The sequence below is a fragment of the Bos indicus genome, chromosome 13 (assembly GCF_029378745.1).
Source record: "Bos indicus isolate NIAB-ARS_2022 breed Sahiwal x Tharparkar chromosome 13, NIAB-ARS_B.indTharparkar_mat_pri_1.0, whole genome shotgun sequence".
In the NCBI taxonomy this organism is placed as follows: Eukaryota; Metazoa; Chordata; class Mammalia; order Artiodactyla; family Bovidae; genus Bos; species Bos indicus.
In genome coordinates, this window is record NC_091772.1 from 59894230 (window position 1) to 59919577 (window position 25348).

The 25348-nt window shown below is 38.2% G+C and overlaps 1 protein-coding gene and 1 pseudogene across 11 annotated transcripts in view; one reads left to right on the forward strand and one right to left on the reverse strand.

Moving 5' to 3' along the window:
- Positions 1 to 7111: 7111 nt before the first annotated feature.
- Positions 7112 to 25348, reverse strand: part of RAD21L1 (RAD21 cohesin complex component like 1) — a 49280-nt gene continuing 31043 nt past the window's right edge. For 6 of the 11 annotated variants that reach the window (XM_070801432.1, XM_070801431.1, XM_070801438.1 and 3 more), the window contains 6 exons: positions 23934 to 24160; positions 23603 to 23702; positions 22650 to 22774; positions 19392 to 19487; positions 15261 to 15338; positions 7112 to 8651 (listed from right to left, as the gene is read on the reverse strand). In XM_070801432.1, the coding sequence (XP_070657533.1) occupies positions 8463 to 8651; positions 15261 to 15338; positions 19392 to 19487; positions 22650 to 22774; positions 23603 to 23702; positions 23934 to 24160 (815 nt within the window). In that variant the 3' untranslated portion in view covers positions 7112 to 8462. Of the gene's footprint in view, positions 8652 to 15260; positions 15339 to 19391; positions 19488 to 19893; positions 20669 to 22649; positions 22775 to 23602; positions 23703 to 23933; positions 24161 to 25348 lie in introns of those variants that run through there. The other 5 variants (XM_070801433.1, XM_070801435.1, XM_070801434.1 and 2 more) reach the window with 5 other exon arrangements.
- On the forward strand, positions 10629 to 10878 carry LOC139186543 (small ribosomal subunit protein eS27-like; annotated as a pseudogene).

The window sequence follows — 25348 nt, forward strand, 5'->3', positions numbered from 1 at the left end:
ATTTTTTGTCTGTCCTCATGTTTTTTTCCTTGATACTTAGAAGACTACATTTCCCAGAAATATCCACAAGGAACTTCACCCCCCAAAAGAGAGAGGATCTCTATCCACATTACTGTCCTCTGGGATGGTGTTAGCTAGCAAAGACTCCTCAGTAACATAAAGCATGTGATTGAGAAGAAGATAGCCAATGTTTAGTTACAATAGAAATTGTAAGCAATGAGGATTTTAAACACAAAATGAATTATTCAAAAGAAACTAGTAGTTTTGCTTTTGTTTTGTACAAATTGAGAAATACTAAATTTGTTTATTTTCAAAAGCATTTCTGGTTCCAGTTTTGGGTAAGCACATTCCTCCCACTGACTGCCACAATAAACCTGAAGAAAATGCATGTAGCAGCTACTCGAGGATTCTGAAAATACTAGCAGGCAAAATGGGGTAGAAGGATAGAATTTGACACACCACTGACTAGTGAGTTTACCAATTTTGCTTCCTCTGGTATCCCCCAGCCTGGTCTCAAGACAGCCCCAAATCTGGAACTGGGGAATCATCACAGAGAAGATGCCTAGTTCTGGCTTGAGGGTTAGGAAAAGAGACCCCTAATGCTCAAGGTGAGTGAGGGGAATAATTTTATTTTATAATCTTTTCTTCATTATCTCATGACCCAGTCCTAGGGAATCCTGCAGTGGTGGCTGTGACATCTGGGACCCACAGGTCTCTAAAACTCTGAGGGAGGAAAAACTTCTCCAGTCAGAGTAGCTGTGGGCCTGAGAGTGTGAACCTCTGCTGGTATTTGTGTTTTGTCTCTTTCTGTTCCTCCCACCATTTGGGTCCAGATGCAGGTGCAATTGTGGGAAGAAGGCAGGAAAACAGAGTGGAATAAATAAAGCTACAATCTCCAGCCTTCTGGTGAACCCCAAAGAGGATGAACTAAATCATTACAAGGATAATAATAAAAAATAATAATTCTGGTTACTACTGAAAACTAAGAATAAAGAAAAATCTTGCAAGCAATCAGAGAAAAATGGTGTGTTATTTACACAGGAATAATGCTTTGAATAACTGTGAATTTCTCAACTGAAACCATGAAGAGCAGGAGAAAAATGGAACAATAATTTTATATTGCTGAGAGAAAAGAGCAGTCAACCAGGATTCTACACACAGCAAAAATATCCATCAGGAATAAAAGTAAAATAAAGACATTCTAAGATAAAGGTAAGATAAGAAAATTTATTTTCAAAAAAAAAAAAAAAAAAAGAAAATTTATTTTCAGCAGATCTGCTCTAAAAGAACTGTGAAAGAAAATTCTTCAAACAGAAGGGAAATTATATTAGAAGGAAAGTTAGAACATCAGGAAGAAAAGGACAATAAGAATGATAAATATTTGGGTAAATTTAGTAGACTATTCTCCTCTTGAATTCTTTAAAATATGTTTGACAGTTGAAAGCAAAAATCATCATAACACTGTCTAGTGGGTTTTCAATGTAGATAGATGTAATATATAAAACAATTATGATTACAATATAAAGTAGGAAGTCTAAAGGAACTTAAATGATACAAAGTTTCTATACTTCACTCAAGGTGGTGAAATATTGATTCTAAGTATGGAGAATCTCAGGGACGGAGGAGCCTGGTGGGCTGCCGTCTATGGGGTCGCACAGAGTCGGACATGACTGAAGCGACTTAGCAGCAGCAGCAGCAGCAGCAGCAGCAGTGTGAAAATTTAAGAATTTAATTTTGAATCCTTAGAGTTACCATTTAAAAATATCTATAATAAAAGATATAGTAAAAAAAAAAACACAGATAAATTATAACGGAATTCTAAAAACAAAGTTCAGATATCCCAAAAGAAGGCAAGAAAGGAGGAAACAGAAGTGAGAAATAGAAGAAACAAATAGTAAACAAATAATAAGATGGTAGATCTAAATCCAAACATGTCAATATTTACATTAAATGTATAAACACATCAACTAAACAGAGATTATCAGGATGGACTTAAAAAATGACTTAATTAGATGCTGTCCACAAGAAATCCACTTTAAAGAATGATATAAGTAGGCTAAAAGTAAAATATGGGGAAAGATACACTGTAACACTAATCAAAGGAGAGCTGGAATGGCTTAATATAAGAAAATGTAGAATTCAAAGAAAATAAAATTACCAGAGACAAAGTACTCATTATACAAAAATAAAAGGATTGTAAATAATTGTAGAAGAGCTTCAAAATACATGAAGCAAAACCTGTCAGAACTCCATGGAGAAATAGATTCACAATTATAGCTGCAGACACAAACACTCCTTTTTCTGTGATCAGTAGAACTAGTAGACAAAAATAAGCTAGGATATGGAAGAACTGAAAAGCATTATTACAACTAGGTTCAATTGACATTTATAGAACACTCCACCTATCAACTACAGAACATATTGTTTTTAAGACAGATCCCATACTAGATCATAAAACAAACATTAATGAATTTAAAAGAATCAAAATCATTTAAAGTATGTTCTCAGACCATAATGAATAGAATAATTATATAAAGGTAACAGGAAATTCTCCCTTGAAAATTAAACAACATACTTCTAAATAATCCAAAGGTTAAAGGGGAAGTTTCAAGGAAAATTAGAATATATTTTGAACTGAACAAAACTGAAAATACAACTTATTGAAATTAGTGCAATGCAACTTAAAGCAGTGCTTGGATGGAAACAAATAGCATTAAATGTTTAAAGAAGGAAGGTCCCAAATCAATTAAGCTTCTACCTTAATAAAACTAAAACACAAGAGAAAAATAAACTCAAAGCAAGCTGCAGGAAGGAAATAATAAATATCACAGTAGAAATCAATGAAATTGAAAAAAGAAAAGCAAAGGAGAAAGTCAATGAAACCAAAAGCTCTGAAAAGCCCAATAACATTAATATGCCTCTAATATGACTGAAAAGAAAAAAGAAGACAGAAATTAACAGTATCTAGAATGAAAGAGGGAGAAGGCAATGGCACCCCACTCCAGTACTCTTGCCTGGAAAATCCCGTGGACGGAGGAGCCTGGTGGGCTGCAGTCCATGGGGTCGCTAAGAGTTGGTCATGATTGAGCGACTTCACTTTTACTTTTCATTTTCATGCACTGGAGAAGGAAATGGCAACCCACTCCAGTGTTCCTGCCTGGAGAATCCCAGGGACAGGGGGGCCTGGTGGGCTGCCATCTATGGGTCATACAGAGTCAGACACGACTGAAGCGACTTAGCAGAATGAAAGAGGGGTTATTACTATGGACCCTGCAGATAGTAAAAGGATAATCAGGGAACACTCCAAAAAACTGTACACAATTTAGATGAAATGGAACAATTCTTTGAAAACCACAAACCAGTAAAACTCACCCAAAATGAAACAGACAACTGCATAGCCTTACAATTATTTAAAAAGTTGAATTCATAGTTTAAAACCTTCTAAAATATAAATCCCCAGATCCAGATGGTTTCATGGGTTAATTCTACCAAACACTTAAAGAAGAAATAGTACAAATTCTACATAGTCTTTTCACAGAAAAATAAAATAGGAAGAAACATTTTCCAAGTAATTTTTATGAGGTCAGTACCACACTGATCCCAAGATCAGAAAAAGACAGTACAAGAAAGGACAAAAACAGACAAATATCCCTCATGAACACAGATGCAAACATCCTAAACAAAATGCTAGCAAATCCATATGGAAAGATGCTTAACATCATTAGTTATTAGGAAAATGGAAATCAAAACCATGAGTTATTACTTAAAACTCACTAAGATAGCTGTAATCAAAAAAGGGGCAATAACAAGTACTGGTGAGAATATAGAGAAATTGGAACGCATACGTTGTCGGTAGAAATGTAAAAAGGCACAGATATTTTGTAAAACAGTTTGATAATTCCTTTAACACTGCTGCTGCTGCTAAGTCGTTTCAGTCGTGTCAGACTCTGTGAGACCTCATAGACGGTAGCCCACCAGGCTCCTCTGTCCCTGAGATTCTCCAGGCTAGAATACTGGAGTGGGTTGCATTTTCCTTCTCCAATGCATGCAGGCATGCTAAGTTGCTTCAGTCGTGTCCGACTCTGTGCGACCCTATGGACAGCAGCCCACCAGACTCCTCTGTCCACGGGATTCTCTAGGCAAGAATATTGGAGTGGGTTGCCATTTCCTTCTCCAAATTCCTTTAATAGTTAAACATAAAATTATCATTTGACCCGGAAATTCTACTCCTACGTATATATCTAAGAAAGAGAAAACATGTATACAAAAAACCTTATAACTTACAAACTCTTGTTCAGAGCAACATTATTCATAATAGTAAAAAATGGAAACAACAACAACAAAATGGAAACAAGCCTGATGTGGATAAACAAAATTCATATCCATATAATGGAATATTAATTTAGCCATTAAAAGGAATGAAGTACAGATACAACATAGATAAACATTATGCTAAGTAAAAAAGGCCATATATTATATGACTAACAAAAAGTGGATGAGTTGTTGCCAGGAGTTGAGGGGAAGGAGGGATGAGGAGTCATTGCTTATGAGAATGGGGTTGCTTTTTGGCTGATGAAACTGTTCTAAAATTAGATAATGGTATTGGTTCCATAATACTGTGAATATACAAAAATTCAATACCTACTTATGATAAAAACAAATAAACATCTCTCAGCAAATTAGGAATAAAAAGGAATATCCTCAACTTGAAAAAAATTACTGAAACATGCCCAAACCCACCACTACCCCACCCTTACCCACACAACATACAAAACAAACTATATCTAATATCATACTTAATGGTGAATGCGCAAGAAGGAATGAGTTCCTTCTTGCACTGGGAATAGATTAGAAAGGAAATGAAACTGTCCCTATTTGCAGTCATGATAGTCTGTAAAAAATCCCAAAGAATCTACAAAAAACAAAGTTCTAAAAGTAGTTTGTGAGTTTAGCAAGGTCACAAGATGGCAAGAATACACAGAAGAACTCTATAAAAAAGATCTTCATGACCCAGATAATCACAATGGTGTGATCATTCACCTAGAGCCAGACATCAGGGCCTTAGGAAGTATCACTATAAACAAAGCTAGTGGAGGTGATGGAATTCCAGTGGAGCTATTTCAAATCCTGAAAGATGATGCTGTGAAAGTGCTGTACTCAATATGTCAGCAAATTTGGAAAACTCAGCAGTGGCCACGGGACTGGAAAAGGTCAGTTTTCATTTCAATCCCAAAGAAAGGCAATGCCAAAGAATGCTCAAACTACCGCACAATTGTGCTCATCTTACACGCTAGTAAAGTAATGCTCAAAATTCTTCAAGCCAGCTTTCAGCAATACATGAACCATGAACTTCCAGATGTTCAAGCTGGTTTTAGAAAAGGCAGAGGAACCAGAGATCAAATTGCCGACATTCGCTGGATCATGGAAAAAGCAAGAGAGTTCCAGAAAAGCATCTATTTCTGCTTTATTGACTATGCGAAAGCCTTTGACTGTGTGGATCACAATAAACTGTGGAAAATTCTTAAAGAGATGGGAATACCAGACCACCTGACCTGCCTCTTGAGAAACCTGTATGCAGGTCAGGAAGCAACAGTTAGAACTGGACATGGAACAACAGACTGGTTCCAAATAGGAAAAGGAGTACGTCAAGGCTGTATATTGTCACCCTGCTTATTTAACTTATATGCGGAGTACATCATGAGAAACGCTGAGCTGGAAGAAGCACAAGCTGGAATCAAGATTGCTGGGAGAAATATCAATAACCTCAGATATGCAGATGACACCACCCTTATGGCAGAAAGCGAAGAACTAAAAAGCCTCTTGATGAAAGTGAAAGAGGAGACTGAAAAAGTTGGCTTAAAGCTCAACATTCAGAAAACGAAGATCATGGCATCTGGTCCCATCACTTCATGGGAAATAGATGGGGAAACAGTGGAAACAGTGTCAGACTTAATTTTTCTGGGCTCCAAAATCACTGCAGGTGGTGATTGCAGCCATGAAATTAAAAGACGCTTACTCCTTGGAAGGAAAGTTATGACCAACCTAGACAGCATATTAAAAAGCAGAGACATTACCTAATTCGACAAGCTGACTCATTTGAAAAGACCCTAGTGTTGGGAAAGATTGAGGGCACGAGGAGAAGGGGACGACAGAGGATGAGATGGTTGGATGGGATCACTGACTCAAAGGACACGAGTTTGAGTGAACTCCGGGAGTTGGTGATGGACAGGGAGGCCTGGCGTGCTGTGGTTCATGGGGTTGCAAAGAGTCAGACACGAGTGACTGAACTGTAACTGTAACAGGGTATAAAATTAACCTGCAAAAGTCAACTATATTAATGACAAAATTATAAAGATGGAAAACAGGTTAAAGGTCTTCAGGGGCTAGGGAGTAAAGGAAGGAAGAAAGTGGCAGTAGCTACAAAAAAGTAACAGGTCATTCCTGTGAAAGAACTGTTCTATTTCTTGACTGTGGTGGTGGTCACATGAAGCCACCTATGTAGTACAACTGCATAGAACTAAACACACACAGGTGGCTCAGACGGTAAAGCGTCTGCCTGCAGTGCAGGGGACCTGGATTTGATCCCTGGGTTGGGAAGATCCCCTGGAGAAGGAAATGGCAACCCACTCCAGTACTCTTGCCTGGAAAATCCCATAGACTGAGGAGCCTGGTGGGCTACAGTCCATGGGGTCGCAAAGAGTTGGACACGACTGAGCGAACACATTCATTCTAAACACACACAAACAAATGAGCACATGTAAAACTGGTGAGACATGAATAAGGTGAGCAGACTGTATCAATGTCAGTGTCCCTGATACTGTACTATAAGTATGTAAGATGTTACCACTGGGGAAACTGGATGAAGAGTATACAGGATCCGTATTGTTTTTCACAAGTTCATGTGAACCTACAGTTATCTCAAAATAAAAAAGTAAACAAAAAGTCAACTGGAACTCACATACATTGCTAATAGGAATGCAGAAAGGTACATCTGGAAAATAATTTGTTAGTTTCTTATAAAGTTAAACATGCACTGGCCATACGACCCAGGCCTAGATATTTACCTTAGAAAATTAGAAACTTATATTCATACAAAAACTGTACACAGGTATATGCAGCAGCTCTATTTTTAATTGTTAAACAATATAAATGTCTTTCAGGGGGTAGATGGATACATAAACTGTGGTATATCCAGACAACAGATTGCTACTTAACAATACATAGGATTGAACCCCTGATACATGCTATAATTTGTACTAATCTCAAAGATGGAATGCAAGAAGTCAGTCTGAAAAAAGGTTACTTACTATATAGTTCCATTTGTATGACATTCTTAAAAAGATAAAACTATAGTCATGTAGAAGAGTAGTTACCAGGAGTTAGAATGGGGGAAGGGTGTGACTACAAAGGGTTAGTACAAGGGATTTTTTTGGTACCCTGGTTCTGATGGTGCTCACAGGAATCTATACCTGTAAAATTCATTGAACTGTGCACTAAAATAAAAAAGTCAATCTTTCCTGTGTTAATTAAAAATTAAAGGAAATTTTAAAAAAGGGAATTTTGACATCTAAAACTTATAGTTAATACATTCAAAGGGGCCATTTAGAATTTAGTCTGTAGCATAATTCCAGATACAATAGTATGGAGCTCACAGAGCATTACATGAAAATCTCTTAACTCAAACTTCAACTAAGAAAGAAAAACTTTGGTTTTAATGTCAAAAATGCTCAGTATACACCATATAAAGAACATTTATTTTAGTTACCTTCACTTGAATTATAGCTGAAAACAACATGTTGAATAAGCATCCATTAATTTTTTCTAATGTTAGTTTTGCTGATACATAAATGATAGCCATAATAATCATTAATAGTAAATAAACAGGTTGCATGAACTATAATTAGACTAAAGCCATATTATATTAGACTCATATAATTTGAGACTAAGAAAAATTTTATAACTCTTCGATTAAGATATTAGATTAAAAGCCAGGGCATTATATAAAACCAAGAGTGATATGCATTATAATCAAATAAATTATTGTTGTGGAGAAATAAGAAAGTGTTAATTATTAATTACTAATATGTATTAAGTTATAAAATTTAATAAATAATCCACTTTATAAAAATCCTTGAAGACATAAAGTATTTTTAAAATGTATCCTAAATACAACATTCAAGTCAAGGAAATGGTAAATGATATGCATTCAAGTCAACTAAGTTAAAAATATTACTTAGCTACAGTTATTTCTGGAAGCATATAGGTTTCTAATTATGCCTATGATTATTCTGAACTTACAAAGAGGAAATATGGGCTCAACCTATCTATCTATGAAATATGAGCTCAACCTATCTATGAAATGGATCAGACCTTCAGCTGCTTCCAGACAGCTTCTGCGTTAAACTGAACAATCTATACAGAAATTCCAATGATGACATAAATCTGCATGTTCTGGATTTCCTTCACATTTTATGGAACATTGGTCCCACTGTAGCTATAATATCTGCATAGGGAGCACTCTGGCTCAGCTCAATAGCCTGATGTTTTTTTAGCATAAGAAAGCTATAAAATTTGGCAGCAGTTTGTTTCCGGTCACTATTTCTGCAGAGCTTCATCAGACTAAAGTACTGCATTCCCATCTTGTTGGATTCCTGGGAAAACAATTATAAAAGAGGAAAGGGAAATAAGATCATTAGAAACAAAGCAGGCTGTGGATGTATAATGAATAATAAATATTGGTATTTTTGATAAGTGACTGAAATTCTTAAATGGAGAAATGCAAATGATTTATTAGGAAACATAAAAAAACAGGTCATTGAGCACAGCTTGGTTCATTGACAAAATACACGCAAAAGAACTCTAAAGTGTTATACAAATTTCAATGTGTTATACAAATGTTAGGTCTATTGATGTTAACATAAATGGCTCCTGGGAAAAGTGCAATTAATTGAGACTTTCAGGCAGAAAAAAGTCCACAGGACCCTGCGAATCTTCAAAAACAATGATTATCAGCCTGTCAGGCTTGTTTTATAGGTACTGCAGGGTGGAGTTAACTAAACAACTCTAGTGTAAGTGTAATGGCAGGGGAATATGACTAAATAAATATCTCCCAGTTTCTTTGCACAGATTAAAAAGACATTGGTTCACTACAGGACACCTGTGAATCTACTTGAAAAACTGACATACAATGAAGTATTTGATTAGACTGCACTTGGAATCAGATTTCTAGAGAAGGAGTATTGTGTTTTAGTTAGAAATACTATGGTGAATACTGGCCAGTATCCCTGTGAATATTGTACTAATTTGGTAGCTGTGAAGCATTTTTTAAAAAGACCATATACAAAGGTCTTTTTTGTTTGTTTGTTTGCTAGTCCATAACATTTAACTCATGGCTCAGATGGTAAAGAATCTGCCTGTAATGCATGAGACACAGATTCAATCCCTGGCTCTGGAAGATCTCCTGGAGAAGGGAATGACTACCCACTCCAGTATTCTTGCCTGGAGAATTTAATGGAGAGATGAGCCTGGTGGGCTACAGTCCATGGGGTCACAAAGAGTCAGACACAACTGAGCAACCAACACTAACTTTTAAAAAATTGACAAGTTAAATATTTTATCATACTTTAATCTCAACCAAATGAGTAGCATAGCACAGTGTCAGCAGCCTTTGAGATAGCATGCCAAGCCTTCATTTATTCCCTCTCTTGAGGAGACAAGATGTGGATTGGGTGGTTTTCCCCAGGGAGAGAGCAGGGACAGCCTTGTAAATTTTAAGAACCCTTTTGACAAACACCCTGAGAGGATTATTCTGTTTCCTCCAGGAGCTCCTCTAAAATAAAGGTAAAGAAATGAAGAAGAGAAATACAAAGTGGAAGACTTACCAGACTTAGAGAAAGATGAAACCTAAATGCCAGCAGAGAGGAGAACCAGCAAAAGGCAAGACAATTTGAGATACAGAACCTAGACCCTGCTTATGGAAAGCATTTAAGGAACTTATTTGGAGAACAAGAATTTTTGAGGAATGTAGTAACCTCTAGACTGAGATGAGTGAACTGCAACATCCAATGGATTTTCAGCCTCTAGCCAGCTCTGCTCACTTTTGACTGGCCAGACCCAATGACTCAAATTGGCATGTACCAATTCCTTAATCAATCTTGTTCCTTCTGTTTCTCATGACTAATAGGGATTTTACACAATTCAGTGGTTTTTGGATACCAATCAAAAAACTCACTAGTTTGTTTAAATTCTGAAGTCAGGGGAGATTCTGTTAGCAACCAAGGACCTCTCAGTTCAGTCCCGAATGGATTTTTCCTCCAACTGCAACCCAAAGCTTCGTATCTGTCGTCCTTTCCCTATAGAGTTTATTTATGCCACTAAATGGGTAAATGTATATAGACAGAATTTTACTTTCCTTCTAGATTCTCTAATTGTTTAATATATTTTACAGTGTCTAATATATCACATTATTAAAGCCATTCATCAATTTACCTTTGCATTTCAAAAATCTGGACATAAGGCCAGCATATACTTATGCTCAGTATTTAATGGTGAAATTTGAGTGTAAGTACAATAAAACATGAAAAATGTGGAAAAAAGGAGCATTTCCAGCAGTGAAAACCTCCCCTATGATGCCTCTTGCAAAGGATCACCTTCATCCTTCTCCAAAAAAGGAGAAGAGGAAACATGAGAAGAAGCACATGGTCCAGAGCCCCAGTTCCTACTCTATGGATGTGAAATGCCCAGGATACTATAAAATCACCACCAGCTCTAGCTGTGCACAAACACTAGTGGTTTTGTGTGTTGGCTGCTCCTTGTCCTTGACACCCTACAGGAATAAAAGCAAGGCTTACTGAAGGATGCTGCTTCAGACAGAAGTAGCACCAAAGAATCCAAAATCAAGATGAGTGGGAGACCATCCCAACAAACACATTTGAACAAAACAGAAACAAAATCCCTGAATGAAAGAAAACCTAGGAAAAGATCAGTGATTATAGGCAGCAGTATGTCATAAGCTGGAAATGAAGTGTGAAGTTAAAAACATGAGAATTCCTTAAAAGGCTACTTGAAAACAATTAGACCCTCAGGTTTACCACACCACCTCACAGAACCAGGAGACCATTAGTCCTGAACCCTAGCAGGAGGCAGAAAGTTGTCTTTCTGGAGGTACCAACCATGAGGTTTTAGACCTGGAATACGAGGCACTGTGGATAGTGGAAGAGAAGTGTTACAAACTGGGGGATTAAGGGAAATTCTAATATCTAAGCAGTGAGACTGCCAGCTTCTCCCTTACTCCCTTTTGTTTCCTCAACCATGGACGTCATGCTTATATCTTCTAGACAGTAGATTTGACCATGCAAAAATAGACCATTCCAAGGAAAAAAATTCTATAGATAATGACATCTGTGTGCGTATGTATTGGCGGGGGTGGGGACACCCAAAATTATCTCGCTATGAAGACAACAAGTCTATAAGCCCCACCCATGCTTATATAACCTCCAATCAGCTTTTTGGTGTCTCATTCTTAAATAAAAACCAAAGATCTATTAAACACTTGGATAAAATTTCTAATATCCAAGAGAATTACTAAGGAAACAATGAAGGCAGTAGGAGAAAGCTATAACCTCTGAAAATTAAGAGAAGACACCATCCACAAAAAATGATTAGGATGCTATTGAGAGAAAACAGATCAATGGTTGCTGGGGGCTGGGGGAGGGGGACCAGTGGGGGAGATGAGACAAAGGATTATCAAGAGACACAAAGAAACTTCTGGAGATTGTAGATATGTTCACTATCTTGACTGTGGTGAGAGTTTCCATAAATACATCAAAATTTATCTAACTGTATATTCTAAAATAGGTATGGTTTATTGTTATGTTAATCATACTTCAATAAAACTATTAAATATAAATAAATAGATTGTGAAAGTCACTCGGTAGTATCCAACTCTTTGTGACCCCATGGACTATACAGTCCATGGAATTCTCCAAGCTAGAATACTGGAGTGGGTAGCTGTTCAGATGCTATAAAATAAAATAATTAAAAAATAAAATAGTCAATAATAAAATTATTAATAAAACAAAATAATAACTGAGAAAAAAACTCCTGGAAAACAAAGAAGTTCAATAAAAATGAGGATAAAGCTGAAGAAATCTTCTAGAGCAATAAAGAACTATGGACGTAGGTTCATGACATTGTACAGGGGTCAGGGATCAAGACCATCCCTAAGAAAAAGAAATGCAAAAAGGCAAAATGGTTGTCTGAGGAGGCCTTACAAATAGCTGTGAAAAGAAGAGAAGCGAAAGGCAAAGGAGAAAAGGAAAGATAACACCCATTTGAATGCAGAGTTCCAAAGAACAGCAAGGAGAGATAAGAAAGCTTCCTCAGTAATCAATGCAAAGAAATAGAGGAAAACAATAGAATGGGAAAGACTAGAGATCTCTTCAAGAAAATTAGAGATACCAAGGGAACATTTCATGCAAAGATGGGCTCAATAAAGGACAGAAATGGTATGGACCTAACAGAAGCAGAAGATATTAAGAAGAGGTGGCAAGAATACTCAAAAGAACTGTACAAAAAAGATCTTCATGACCCAGATAATCACGATGGTGTGATCACTCACCTAAAGCCAGACATCCTGAAACGCAAAGTCAAGTGAGTCTTAGGAAGCATCTCTAGGAGCAAAGCTAGTGGAGGTGATGGAATTCCAGTTGAGCTATTTCAAATCCTAAAAGATAATGCTGTGAAAGTGCTGCACTCATTACACCAGCAAAGTTGAAAAACTCAGCAGTGGCCACAGGATTAGAAAAGTTCAGTTTTCATTCCAATCCCAAAGAAAGGCAATGCCAAAGAATGCTCAAACTACCGCACAATTGCACTCATCTCACACGCTAGTAAAGTAATGCTCAAAATTCTCCAAGTCAGGCTTCAACAGTACGTGAACCCTGAACTTCCAGATGTTCAAGCTGGTTTTAGAAAAGGCAGAGGAACCAGAGATGAAATTGCCAACATCCGTTGGATCATGGAAAAAGCAAGAGAGTTCCAGAAAAACATTTACTTCTGCTTTACTGGCTATGCAAAAGCCCTTGACTGTGTGGATCACAACAAACTGTGAAAAATTCTTCAAGAGATGGGAATACCAGACCACCTGACCTGCCTCCTGAGAAATCTGTATGCAGGTCAGGAAGCAACAGTTAGAACTGAACATGGAACAACAGACTGGTTCCAAATCAGGAAAGGAGTATGTCAAGGCTGTATATTGTCACTCTGCTTATTTAATTTATATGCAGAGTGCTGCTGCTGCTGCTGCTGCTGCTAAGTCGCTTCAGTCGTGTCTGACTCTATGCGACCCCATAGACAGCAGCCCAGCAGGCTCCCTCACCCCTGGGATTCTCCAGGCAAGAACACTGGAGTGGGTTGCCATTTCCTTCTCCAATGCATGAAAGTGAAAAGTGAAAGTGAAGTCGCTCAGTCGTGTCAGACTATTAGCGACCCCATGGACTGCAGCCTACCAAGCTCCTCTGTCCATGGGATTTTCCAGGCAAGAGTACTGGAGTGGGGTGCCATTGCCTACATCATGAGAAATGCTGGGCTGGATGAAGCACCAGCTGGAATCAAGATTGCTGGGAGAAATATCAATAACCTCAGATATACAGATGACACCACCCTTATGGCAGGAAGCAAAGAAGAACTAAAGAGCCTCTTGATGAAAGTGAAAGCTGAGAGAGAAAAAATTGGCTTAAAGCTCAGCATTCAGAAAACGAAGATCATGGCATCTGGTCCCATCACTTCATGGGAAATAGATGGGGAAACAATGAAAGACTTTATTTTCTTGGGCTCCAAAATCACTGCAGATGGTGACTGCAGCCATGAAATTAAAAGATGCTTGATCCTTGGAAGAAAAGTTATGACCAACCTAGATAGCATATTAAAAAGCAGAGACATCACTTTGCCAACAAAGGTCTGTCTAGTCAAAGCTATGGTTTTTCCAGTAGTCATGTATGGATGTGAGAGTTGTACTATAAAGAAAGCTGAGCACCAAGGAACTGATGCTTTTGAACTGTGGTGTTGGAGAAGACTCTTGAGAGTCCCTTGGACTGCAAGGAGATCCAACCAGTCCATTCTGAAGGAGATGAGCCCTGGGAGTTCTTTGGAAGGAATGATGCTAAAGCTGAAACTCCAGTACTTTGGCCACCTCATGTGAAGAGTTGACTCATTGGAAAAGACTCTGATGTTGGGAGGGATTGGGGGCAGGATGAGAAGGGGACGACAGAGAATGAGATGGCTGGATGGTATCACTGACTCAATGGACGTGAGTCTGAGTGAACTCCAGGAGTTGGTGATGGACAGGGAGGCCTGGCATGCTGCAATTCATGGGGTCGCAAAGAGTCGGACACGACTGAGCAACTGAACTGAACTGAACGGCTGAATACTGTGCTGAAGATAGACTGGGGTTGGGGAGATATAACTAAGTTAAATTTTCATTTTCTGTTGAAAGAACTCAGCAGATAAAATGTAAAGCTGAAATATTAGGATAGAGGAGTAAGAACTTGTAATTAGAAGTATAGATATAAATCTATAAGAAATAGTTCAATTTCCTCTGGAAAGCAGAATTTAGGGATAAGGAGGGGATAGGACAAAAGACTTCTGTGTTTCCCTTTCAGCCTTACAGCATAGTATACTGAACTTTCAAAATTATACGCATGGATGGGGCTTCCTTAATGGCTCAGTGGTAAAGAATTCGCCTGCAGTAGTTTGATTCCTGGGTCAAGAAGATTCCCTGGAGGTGGAAATGGCAACCTACTCCAATATTCTTACCTGGAAAAAAATCCCATGGACAGAGGAGCCTGGCAGGCTACAGTCCATGGGGTTGCAAAGAGTCGGACACGACTGGGTGACTAAGCATGAATTATTTTGATAAAAATATGTTAAATTTTGAAATTATCTGTTTTGTTCTTAAACTGTTATAAATTTAATTACATATTGAGAATTAGTTGACAGCCTGCTAAACACAAGAATGAGACATAGCATAGATGTCTAGGGACATGCATATGGGTAAGAATTGATTACAGCATATGGGCACCAAAAACAAACTCATACTTAGCCCTGGGTATACAGCTTACAATACATTTCACTATAGAGTAATTTGGCCTCAACAAGAACACAGTGAAAATGGTTTCATTTTTATTAATATCTAGAGGATTGAACTCAACTTTTTATTTTTAAAACTAAAAACAGTGTTGATAAACCCTACCAAGTCTTACCTGCAAACTATGTAACATCTGAAGTATTCTTAGATTCCATCTTTCTGCCTCAATATTTTGTTCATTCCCCCATGACTCCTGTTTGAAAAATTGATAAAATATTTCCTTTAATCAAAATTTATTGACTGTTTACTATCTGCCAACCATAGTGTAGAAAGAAACACAAGACACACAACTGTAACATGGGGTCCTGCCAAATAAGGAGGTTATCATCTGCAGTTGAGAGAATAAGACCAACAAACAGGTACAGCTCAGTTTTTATAGGCTGATGTCTATGCTCCCAGGCTATCTTCTGACAAGGGGCTCCAGAGTAGGAGATTCTGCATCTGTATTGGTGATGCATCCCAGGCATTGTACCCTTACTTTTAAAGGTAAAGATGACCACTTTTGGCTAGGACTCTCCCAGCTCTGGTCAATCTGAACTCAGATGACAGGAGTAAACATAAAGTTAGAGAAGAACTGCATTATAAAGATCTTTATTTGAATTTATCTGGTGATATAAAGGTTCTAACAATAATTGATGTTTAGTGAGTTGTGTCCAATTGGGTTAGGAACCTTTCAAATTTCAAGGATGCCTTGTCAAAAAAAAGATCAACACACTGCCTTTCACATTATGTAAATAGATCCAACTTTTCAACCTTCTTTTCAGTTTTTAGTCACTTGCAGAAACACCATTAATATTTAAAAATTATAAACTTGAAATCCCTTCACAGGAACTCACTCTAAGTCTCCTTACCAACTAACAACTTATAAACTGAGAACAGAACTGAACATAGGAAAGGTGCTGATAAGTCTGATAAAAAAGCATGCCTATAAAGGGTTTGGGGGTGGGGATGGGCAAGTGGCACAGATCTGACCTATTAATACTTTATAATTTTTCCTATGTTATCTCTGTTATCATGCAACCTAACAGCTTCTGTGTTACCCTTATCACAGCTCCACTGTTTGTCAAGCTTTCACGTATACCTCTGGAGCCCAGACACTTCCTAACAGTGCTTTCAATTTCATCGACTCCAAGATGACTTCAGAAAGCTTCAGAATATCCTATATGATATTTTAAATCATCTAAGGCTAAAGGGACTGCCAAGTCCCCATTCCTGCCAGCTGCACTGGCTTCCTGGTTCTGCCTATACAGCATCCTTTCTTACATGCCAAAGAGACTGATCTGAAAATATGGTCAATATTATTCTGTAGAGTTTTCTAAATTCTTCTAGGTAAAATGTTTATGTTTATTCCTTACTGGTTGATTCTGGGATAAATTAGTTTACCCAATTACTAATGTTGTATTTTATTGTTAAATACACAAAAGCTATTTTTCAAATGTGAAAAGTAATGGCCCAACTCCTTGTTAAAGATCCATGAGACTGCAGTTTCACCTATATTGTACAACTAAACTAACCAGGAAAAGCCTCAGAAAAAATAGTCTGTGTACTTTGCTGAAGCCTGTCTACTTGAGCTATCTGGATACCCTACAGCTGAGTCCATAGTGTGGAAAGCCTAGTTGATTATTAAAACAGCTGAACTTGTGCTGTGTTGTGGTTTTCTTGACCATATGTAAAAATAACCCGTGTCTAGAAACAAAGAAGAACTGTACAAAAACAAACAAACAAAAAACAGAAGAACTGTACAAAAAAGATCTTCAAGACCCAGATAATCACAATGCTGTGGTCACTCACCTAGAGCCAGACATCCTGGAATGTGAAGTCAAGTGGGCCTTAGAAAGCATCACTATGAACAAAGCTAGTGGAGGTGATGGAATTCCAGTTGAGCTATTTCAAATCCTGAAAGATGATGCTGTGAAAGTGATGCACTCAGTATGCCAGCAAATTTGGAAAACTCAGCAGTGGCCACGGGACTGGAAAAGGTCAGTTTTCATTCCAATCCCAAACAAAGGCAATGCCAAAGAATGCTCGAACTACCACACAATTGCGCTCATCTCACACGCTAGGAAAGTAATGCTCAAAATTTTCCAAGCCAGGCTTCAGCAATACGTGAACTGTGAACTTCCAGATGTTCAAGCTGGTTTTAGAAAAGGCAGAGGAACCAGAGATCAAATTGCCAACATTTGCTGGATCATGGAAAAAGCAAGAGAGTTCCAGAAAAGCATCTATTTCTGCTTTACTGACTATGCCAAAGCCTTTGACTGTGTAGATCACAATAAACTGTGGGAAAATTCTTAAAGAGATGGGAATACCAGACTATCTGACCTGTCTCTTGAGAAACCTGTATGCAGGTCAGGAAGCAACAATTAGAACTAAACATGGAACAACAGACTGGTTCCATATAGGAAAAGGAGTACGTCAAGGCTGTATATTGTCACCCTGCTTATTTAACTTATATGCAGAGTACATCATGAGAAATGCTGGACTGGAAGAAGCACAAGCTGGAATCAAGATTGCTGGGAGAAATATCAATAACCTCAGATATGCAGATGACACCACCCTTATGGCAGAAAGTGAAGAAGAACTCAAAAGCCTCTTGATGAAAGTGAAAGAGGAGAGTGAAAAAGTTGGCTTAAAGCTCAGCATTCAGAAAACAAAGATCATGGCATCTGGTCCCATCACTTCATGGGAAATAGATGGGGAAACAGTGGAAACAGTGTCAGACTTTATTTTCTTGGGCTCCAAAATCACTGCAGATGGTGACTGCAGCCATGAAATTAAAAGATGCTTACTTCTTGGAAGGAAAGTTATGACCAACCTAGACAGCATATTTAAAAGCAGAGACGTTACTTTGCAAAACAAAGGTCCGTCTAGTCAAGGCTATGGTTTTTCCAGTGGTCATGTATGGATGTGAGAGTTGGACAGTGAAGAAAGCTGAGCGCCGAAGAAATGATGCTTTTGAACTGTGGTGTTGAAGAAGACTCTTGAGAGTCCCTTGGACTGTAAGAAGATCCAACCAGTCCATCCTAAAGGAGATCAGTCCTGGGTATTCATTGGAAGGACTAATGTTGAAGCTGAAACTCCAATACTTTGGCCACCTCATGCGAAGAGTTGACTCATTAGAAAAGACCCTAATGCTGGGAAGGATTAGGGGCAGGAGGAGAAGGGGACGACAAGAGGATGAGATGGCTGGATGGCATCACCGACTCGATGTACATGGGTTTGGGTAGACTCCAGGAGTTGGTGATGGACAGGGAGGCCTGGCATGCTGTGATTCATGGGGTCACAAAGAGTTGGACACGACTGAGCAACTGAACTGAAGTGAACTGAGAAGCAAAGAGAAAGGTGAAAGTGACTCAGCTGTCTTCTGGCTCAGCTGTTTGGACACTTCAGGTAAAAATTTCAGGTATTTATTCTGTCCTAGATTATCCAGAGAATTCAGTCATATGAAAAAAAAAACAATGTAATAGTCTTGGAACTCATTATACAGATAGTTTATCTAAAAACAAACTAATATTAGGCATTACTAGGTGCTTCAATATTATTTACTAAGAAACTTTTTGTCAAAATTTATTACAATCTTAAAAATGCCTTCAGCACTGTAGGACAGGGATTATAGAAAGGTGACAGTAATCTCTGTGGAGTCAGGTGAGTCCGACATTAGCTCAGGGTTTGCTATGGACTTGTGGTCCTCTGTGCAGACCATGCCCTTTGAACTTTGTATTCCTTTACCCGAAGTTTATGCTTTAACCTTCAATCCCATTCTTATTTTATTTCTACAAATGGTGAACAGATAAAAAATACAGTCAGGAATGGGAAATGGTCAGTAAAGACCATTCCCTTTTTCTGATCTCTAGAAGTCAGAACATTTTTTCATTTGAAAAATAAAATTTCAAATGTCTTAAGGCATACCCCATGATACAGCTCTGTTTCTTTAGAGATGTTTTAATAACTTAAAAAAATGACTATCAACATTTTAACCAGGACTACATTTGATAAGCATAAAAATCTCATATCTTTTAAAACATTACTTGAAATTTCAAAATAAATCAAAGAAAGAATAAAAGATCAAAGCAATTCTACATATGCTCTGTCAAGCTAATCATACACATCTTTGTTAAGATCACAAATTTAAACTGTAATTTTAGAAAGTAACATTACAGCTAAAAATAATTTTGGGGTAAATAAGGTGCTAACTGTTTAGGAACAAAGTTTTAAAGAACATCCTCAAGACTATACATCTATTTACCAATTCCATTGGACAATTTTCAATTTCCTGTGCCAAGATGGCATTCATTAAAGATGATTCCTCAGCAGCTGAAGACACCATTTCAACAATATCCTGCTAAAGCAAATTAGGGAAATATAGGTAAGTCATCACAGTAGTAGTAGTCATCACAGGAACAATCTCATTTTGTTAAATGATTTAATCACATGGATGCTCATTTCTAAAACTAATTGAAAATACTATCTGCATTCTCAAAATATCATTTCTGAAATATCCCAGACTTAAATATTCCTATTTTCTTTATGCCTCCCACACATGAAGAACTTGCATGTTCTGCCCTCATTGCTTTTTTCCTCCTATATCTTATTCCTATATTCTATATTATATCTTATATTCTTATTCCTCCAATATCTTTTTCCCGCCTATTTCTATCACTACCACAGACTTCATATCAAAAGTCTCTGCTGCTGTGCATCTGAGACCATTTCTTTTGAAGCAGTCTGTCTTTGCCCTAGTCCCCTACCTTTAATTTCATGCCAGAACCAGGTGGCAGAGGAAGAACTGTAAGCAGAGGGAACGAGAATGGGAGAAGCGATATTAATATCCCTTCTTAGGGCGATGACAGGATTCTTGTCACTGCTGCTGGAGCTGCCAATGGCAAGAGGGAAGAAAAACTGTGTCCACTGGAAGGGAAGTGGAAGAAGAGAAATCCTCCATTCCCCATTGCTCCTTTCTCATCACTATAGAAGCTGCTGGCCCCCTTTTCATCTTCAACCTGTCTCCAAGCTCCATTCCCCAACTGGCATCTATGATGGTGACTAAGTTAAAAGCTTCCTACGGTATAGTTTAATTGACTTTTCACTTTCAGTTCAGTTCAGTTCAGTCACTCAGTCGTGTCTGACTCTTTGTGACCCCATGAATCACAGCACGCCAGGCCTCCCTGTCCATCACCAACTCCCGGAGTTCACTCAGACTCACATCCACTGAGTCAGTGATACCATCCAGCCATCTCATCCTCTGTTGTCCCCTTCTCCTCCTGCCCCCAATCCCTCCCAGCATTAGAGTCTTTTCCAATGAGTCAACTCTTCACATGAGGTGGCCAAAGTACTGGAGTTTCAGCTTTAGCATCATTCCTTCCAAAGAAATCCCAGGGCTCATCTCCTTCAGAATGGACTGGTTGGATCTTCTTGCAGTCCAAGGGACTCTCAAGAGTCTTCTCCAACACCACAGTTCAACAGCATCAATTCTTCGGCGCTCAGCTTTCTTCACAGTCCAACTCTCACATCCATACATGACCACTGGAAAAACCATAGCCTAAATTAGATGGACCTTTGTTGGCAAAGTAATGTCTCTGCTTTTGAATATGCTATCTAGGTTGGTCATAACTTTCCTTCCAAGGAGTAAGCGTCTTTTAATTTCATGGCTGCAATCACCATCTGCAGTGATTTTGGAGCCCCCCAAAATAAAATCCGACACTGTTTCCCCATCTATTTCCCATGAAGTGATGGGACCAGATGCCATGATCTTCATTTTCTGAATGTTGAGCTTTAAGCCAACTTTTTCACTCTCCACTTTCACTTTCATCAAGAGGCTTTTTAGTTCTTCTTCACTTTCTGCCATAAGGGTGGTGTCATCTGCATATCTGAGGTTATTGATATTTCTCCTGGCAATCTTGATTCCAGATTGTGCTTCTTTCAGCCCAGCGTTTCTCATGATGTACTCTTTGCATGAGTATAATGGGTTGCATTTGATTCTTTAATATACTTGTTTGTGGAGCCCTATCATGTTTTCCCTTTTAATTTCTGTGAATATTACACATTTTCAGTTCAGTTCAGCTCAGGTGCTCAGTTGTGTCTGACTCTTTGCGACCCCATGAATTGCAGCATGCCAGGCCTCCCTGTCCATCACCAATTCCTGGAGTTCACTCAGACTCACGTCCATCGAGTCAGTGATGCCATCCAGCCATCTCATCCTCTTTCTTTAAAGAAAGCTGAGCACTGAAGAATTGATGCTTTAGAACTGTGGTGGTGGAGAAAACTCTTGAGGGTCCCTTGGACTGCAAGAAGATCCAACCAGTCAATCCTAAAGGAAATCAGTCCTCAATATTCATTGGAAGGACCGATGCTGAAGCTGAAACTCCAATACTTTGGCCACCTGATGTGAAGAACTGCCTCCTTGGAGAAGACCCTGATGCTGGGAAAGACTGAAAGCCAAAGGAGAAGGGGACGACAAGAGGATGAGATGGTTGGATGGCATCACCATTCAATGGACATGAGTTTGAGCAAACTCTGGGAGTTCGTGATGGACAGGGAAGCCTGGTGTGCTGCAGTCTGTGGGGTTGCAAAGAGTAGGACATGACTGAGTGACGGAACTGAACTGAAAGTGACACTGGGAAAATACTGGAAAGCACATTGTTTAAAACTATGTTTTTAATAACTACGTTTTTCAAATAGAAATTAAAAATAATTTTATTGGTAACGGATCTTTAGATATTCTTTCAGATTCAAGACTGGGCTTCCCTGGTAGCTCAGCTGGTTAAGAATCCACCTACAATGCAGGAGATCCCAGTTCAATTCTTGGGTCAGGAAGATCCCATGGAGAAGGGATAGACTACCCATTCCAGTCTTCTTGGGCTTCCCTGATGGCTCAGCTGGTAAAGAATCTGCCTGCAATGTTGGAGATCTGGGTTTGATCCCTGGGTTGGGAAGATCCCCTGGAGAAGGGAATGGCTACCCACTCTAGTATTCTGACCTGGAGAATTCCATGGACTATATAGTCGATGGGGTCACAAAGAGTCAGACACGAATGAGTGACTTTCACTTTCACTTCAGATTCAAGACCAAGGTAATTCATGGATCTAACACATATTATTCATAGAGATAGGAGGGTGAATTTATGAATAGAAGAAAACATGGGCGTATTTCTTTTTAATAGGTGTATTGTCTAGAGTTTTTAAGAATTCCTTGATATACTGAATGTGAGGCCTTAGCATATGACCAGGTTCACAGATAATAATTTATTCAGTGTACCATGCAAAATACTATTTCAGTATGAAACTACTTATCTTGTGATTTACTATAATATCTTAAACTTCTAGAAAAACTGTTTTGGATGGAAATTACGTATTACCCTGCAGTACTGCTGCATACAAGGAAGATATAGAATAACATAAGATGAAATATAAACTATAAATGTAAGAAGATATACCAGAATCTCAATTTTCTTTCACTATATATGTCAGGAAGATAATATTTTTATGATTCTCTTTGATTAACTTACATCAGAGTTAATGTTTTTATTGGTATTCTCATGAGAACTACATTTTGATCCATCAGTCACTTCCTTCCAAGTTTTAGGTTGACTTAACTCTTGCAGGAAATTTGGCTCTTCCATCATGGAGGTCTCTGAATTGTTAAAGAAGTAAAAAAGATTTCACGAAAGTTTCTTTCAAACTTAAAACTGGAATATGGCTTTTGCAAAAGAAAAGTTTTGACAGACAACTTAGAATCCACGAATTTAAGGATGCACAAGCTTTCTGATAGCACCCCAAGTCTCACATATTTACTTCCCTTTCCCCTCATTTGCCTCTTTATCACCTCTACTGCCATGTTCCATCAACTATCTCCTCCACACTCGCTCCCACACATTCAACTCTCAAGACAACATGGATAATTCAAGCCCATCTTGGTATATTGTTCAGCAGATTTTAATGCCTCCAGGAAGCAGGAGTTCACTCACCACAATAATAAGTTGGTTTTATTATTCCTTTATAATAGTCACAATAATAATTATTAATATTTCATGTCTTTTCTGGGGGATAGAAATGTCTTGTTTCAGGTTAACTGTATTGTTTAAATGCTATTCTTATCAAGTGATTTCTCAGGTTAGTTGTCTTAAACTGATATATTATCCTACTAGATATAAAAATGTTCTTTATCAAAGGCTTGTGAGTACTGCCTATGAGGGTAGGGGAGGTGGGAAAGGGTGAGATTAAGAATAGCCCACATAGTATATACACTTCATCTTTTTAAGGTGGTTTGTTGGACAAAAATTAATTTGCACATAGAAAAATGCAATGCTGATTTAACAATTTCTTTTAAGTTCAAGTATTCTTCTAAGAGCATTTACATTTGGGAATATGGAATTAGGTTCCATCTTTATTTTGAAATGTAAAATCACATTTTTGTTTCTACAACATTCCCTTCAACACCAACAAAATTAGGATGTCTCACCTAATATGTTTTTGCTTCCCATTTCTTCCTTTACTGACTCCTTCTGTATCAATTTTCTTCCAAGTTTAAAGCCAGAGGACACAAAGCATTTTGTAAACAACTGTAAAAATATACACTTTTCCTCATTTTTTGTACAAGTAAAGCAATTCAACAAAATACAAGCACATATGCTAAAAAGTAATAACTATAATTCATGTACATACATCGAGCAAATTAATTCAAAAGTAAGGGGGTGTTTTTTCACGGGCTTAAATTGTTGCATATATGAATATAAATATGTATTTATTTATCACCAAACATTGCACCCATGTAAAAGTATGGAAGCTGTTACCATTTTCAGTTCAGCATGAGTCAAATCCTGGGCAGCAGTTGACAGAAGTATATCTGCTCCTCCCTTTTGCTTCCACATCATCAATCTTTGGGTAGGAGGTGCAAGTTCCAAAACCATGAGTGTGTCCGTAAAGGAAGTAAGCTGTCTATGCATAATTTTGCTACTGATCTCCTTGACTGGATCTATGAGCAATTTCCTGTTTTTGCCTTTTCTTTTTTCAGCAATATCTAAATATAAGAAATATGTACAAATGTGATAGGTTGTACAGCTCTGTAAAATGATATTCTAGGCACTGCATATCTAAGAAATGTCTAACACAATACACCCTACAGAGTTGCCTTGGTAAGAAAACCCCAGTAGAAAATTCATTCTACTGAAAATTATCCTTTTAAGGTTTTTGCACAGCTAGGGTGTCTCAGCAGCCAAGGGTTAACACATTTTGTAAACTGCTTAGGAGGCAGTTGACCTACTAAGTGCACAACTGAAAACTGTGGAGCAGGGAGCACATTGAAAGGGAAGTCACTCAGTTTTGAAGTTTCATAAAATATCTAACTTTGCAAAAAGCAAAGGAGAAAAGGAAAGATATAAGCATCTGAATGCAGAGTTCCAAAGAATAGCAAGGAGAGATAAGAAAGCCCTCCTCAGTGATCAATGCAAATAAATAGAGGGAAACAACAGAATAGGAAAGACTAGAGATCTCTTCAAGAAAATTAGAGATACCAAGGGAACATTTCATGCAAAGATGGGCTCGATAAAGGACAGAAATGGTATGGACCTAACAGAAGCAGAAGATATTAAGAAGAGGTGGCAGGAATACACAGAAGAACTGTACAAAAAAGATCTTCACGACCCAGATAATCCCGATGGTGTGATCACTGACCTAGAGCCAGACATCCTGGAATGTGAAGTCAAGTGGGCCTTACAAAGCATCACTATGAACAAAGCTAGTGGAGGTGATGGAATTCCAGTTGAGCTCTTTCAAATCCTGAAAGATGATGCTGTGAAAGTGCTGTACTCAGTATGCCAGCAAATTTGGAAAACTCAGCAGTGGCCACAGGACTGGAAAAGGTCAGTTTTCATTCCAATCCCAAAGAAAGGCAATGCCAAAGACTGCTTAAGCTACCACACAATTGCACTCATCTCACACGCTAGTGGCAACTCAATCTAGTGTTCTTGCTTGGAGAATCCCAGGGACAGGGGAGCCTGGTGGGCTGCCATCTATGGGGTCGCACAGGGTCGGACACGACTGAAGCAACTTAGCAGCAGCAGCAGCACACGCTAGTAAAGTAATGCTCAAAATTTTCCAAGCCAGGCTTCAGCAATATGTGAACCGTGAACTTCCTGATGTTCAAGCTAGTTTTAGAAAAGGCAGAGGAACCAGAGATCAAATTGCCAACATTTGCTGGATCATCGAA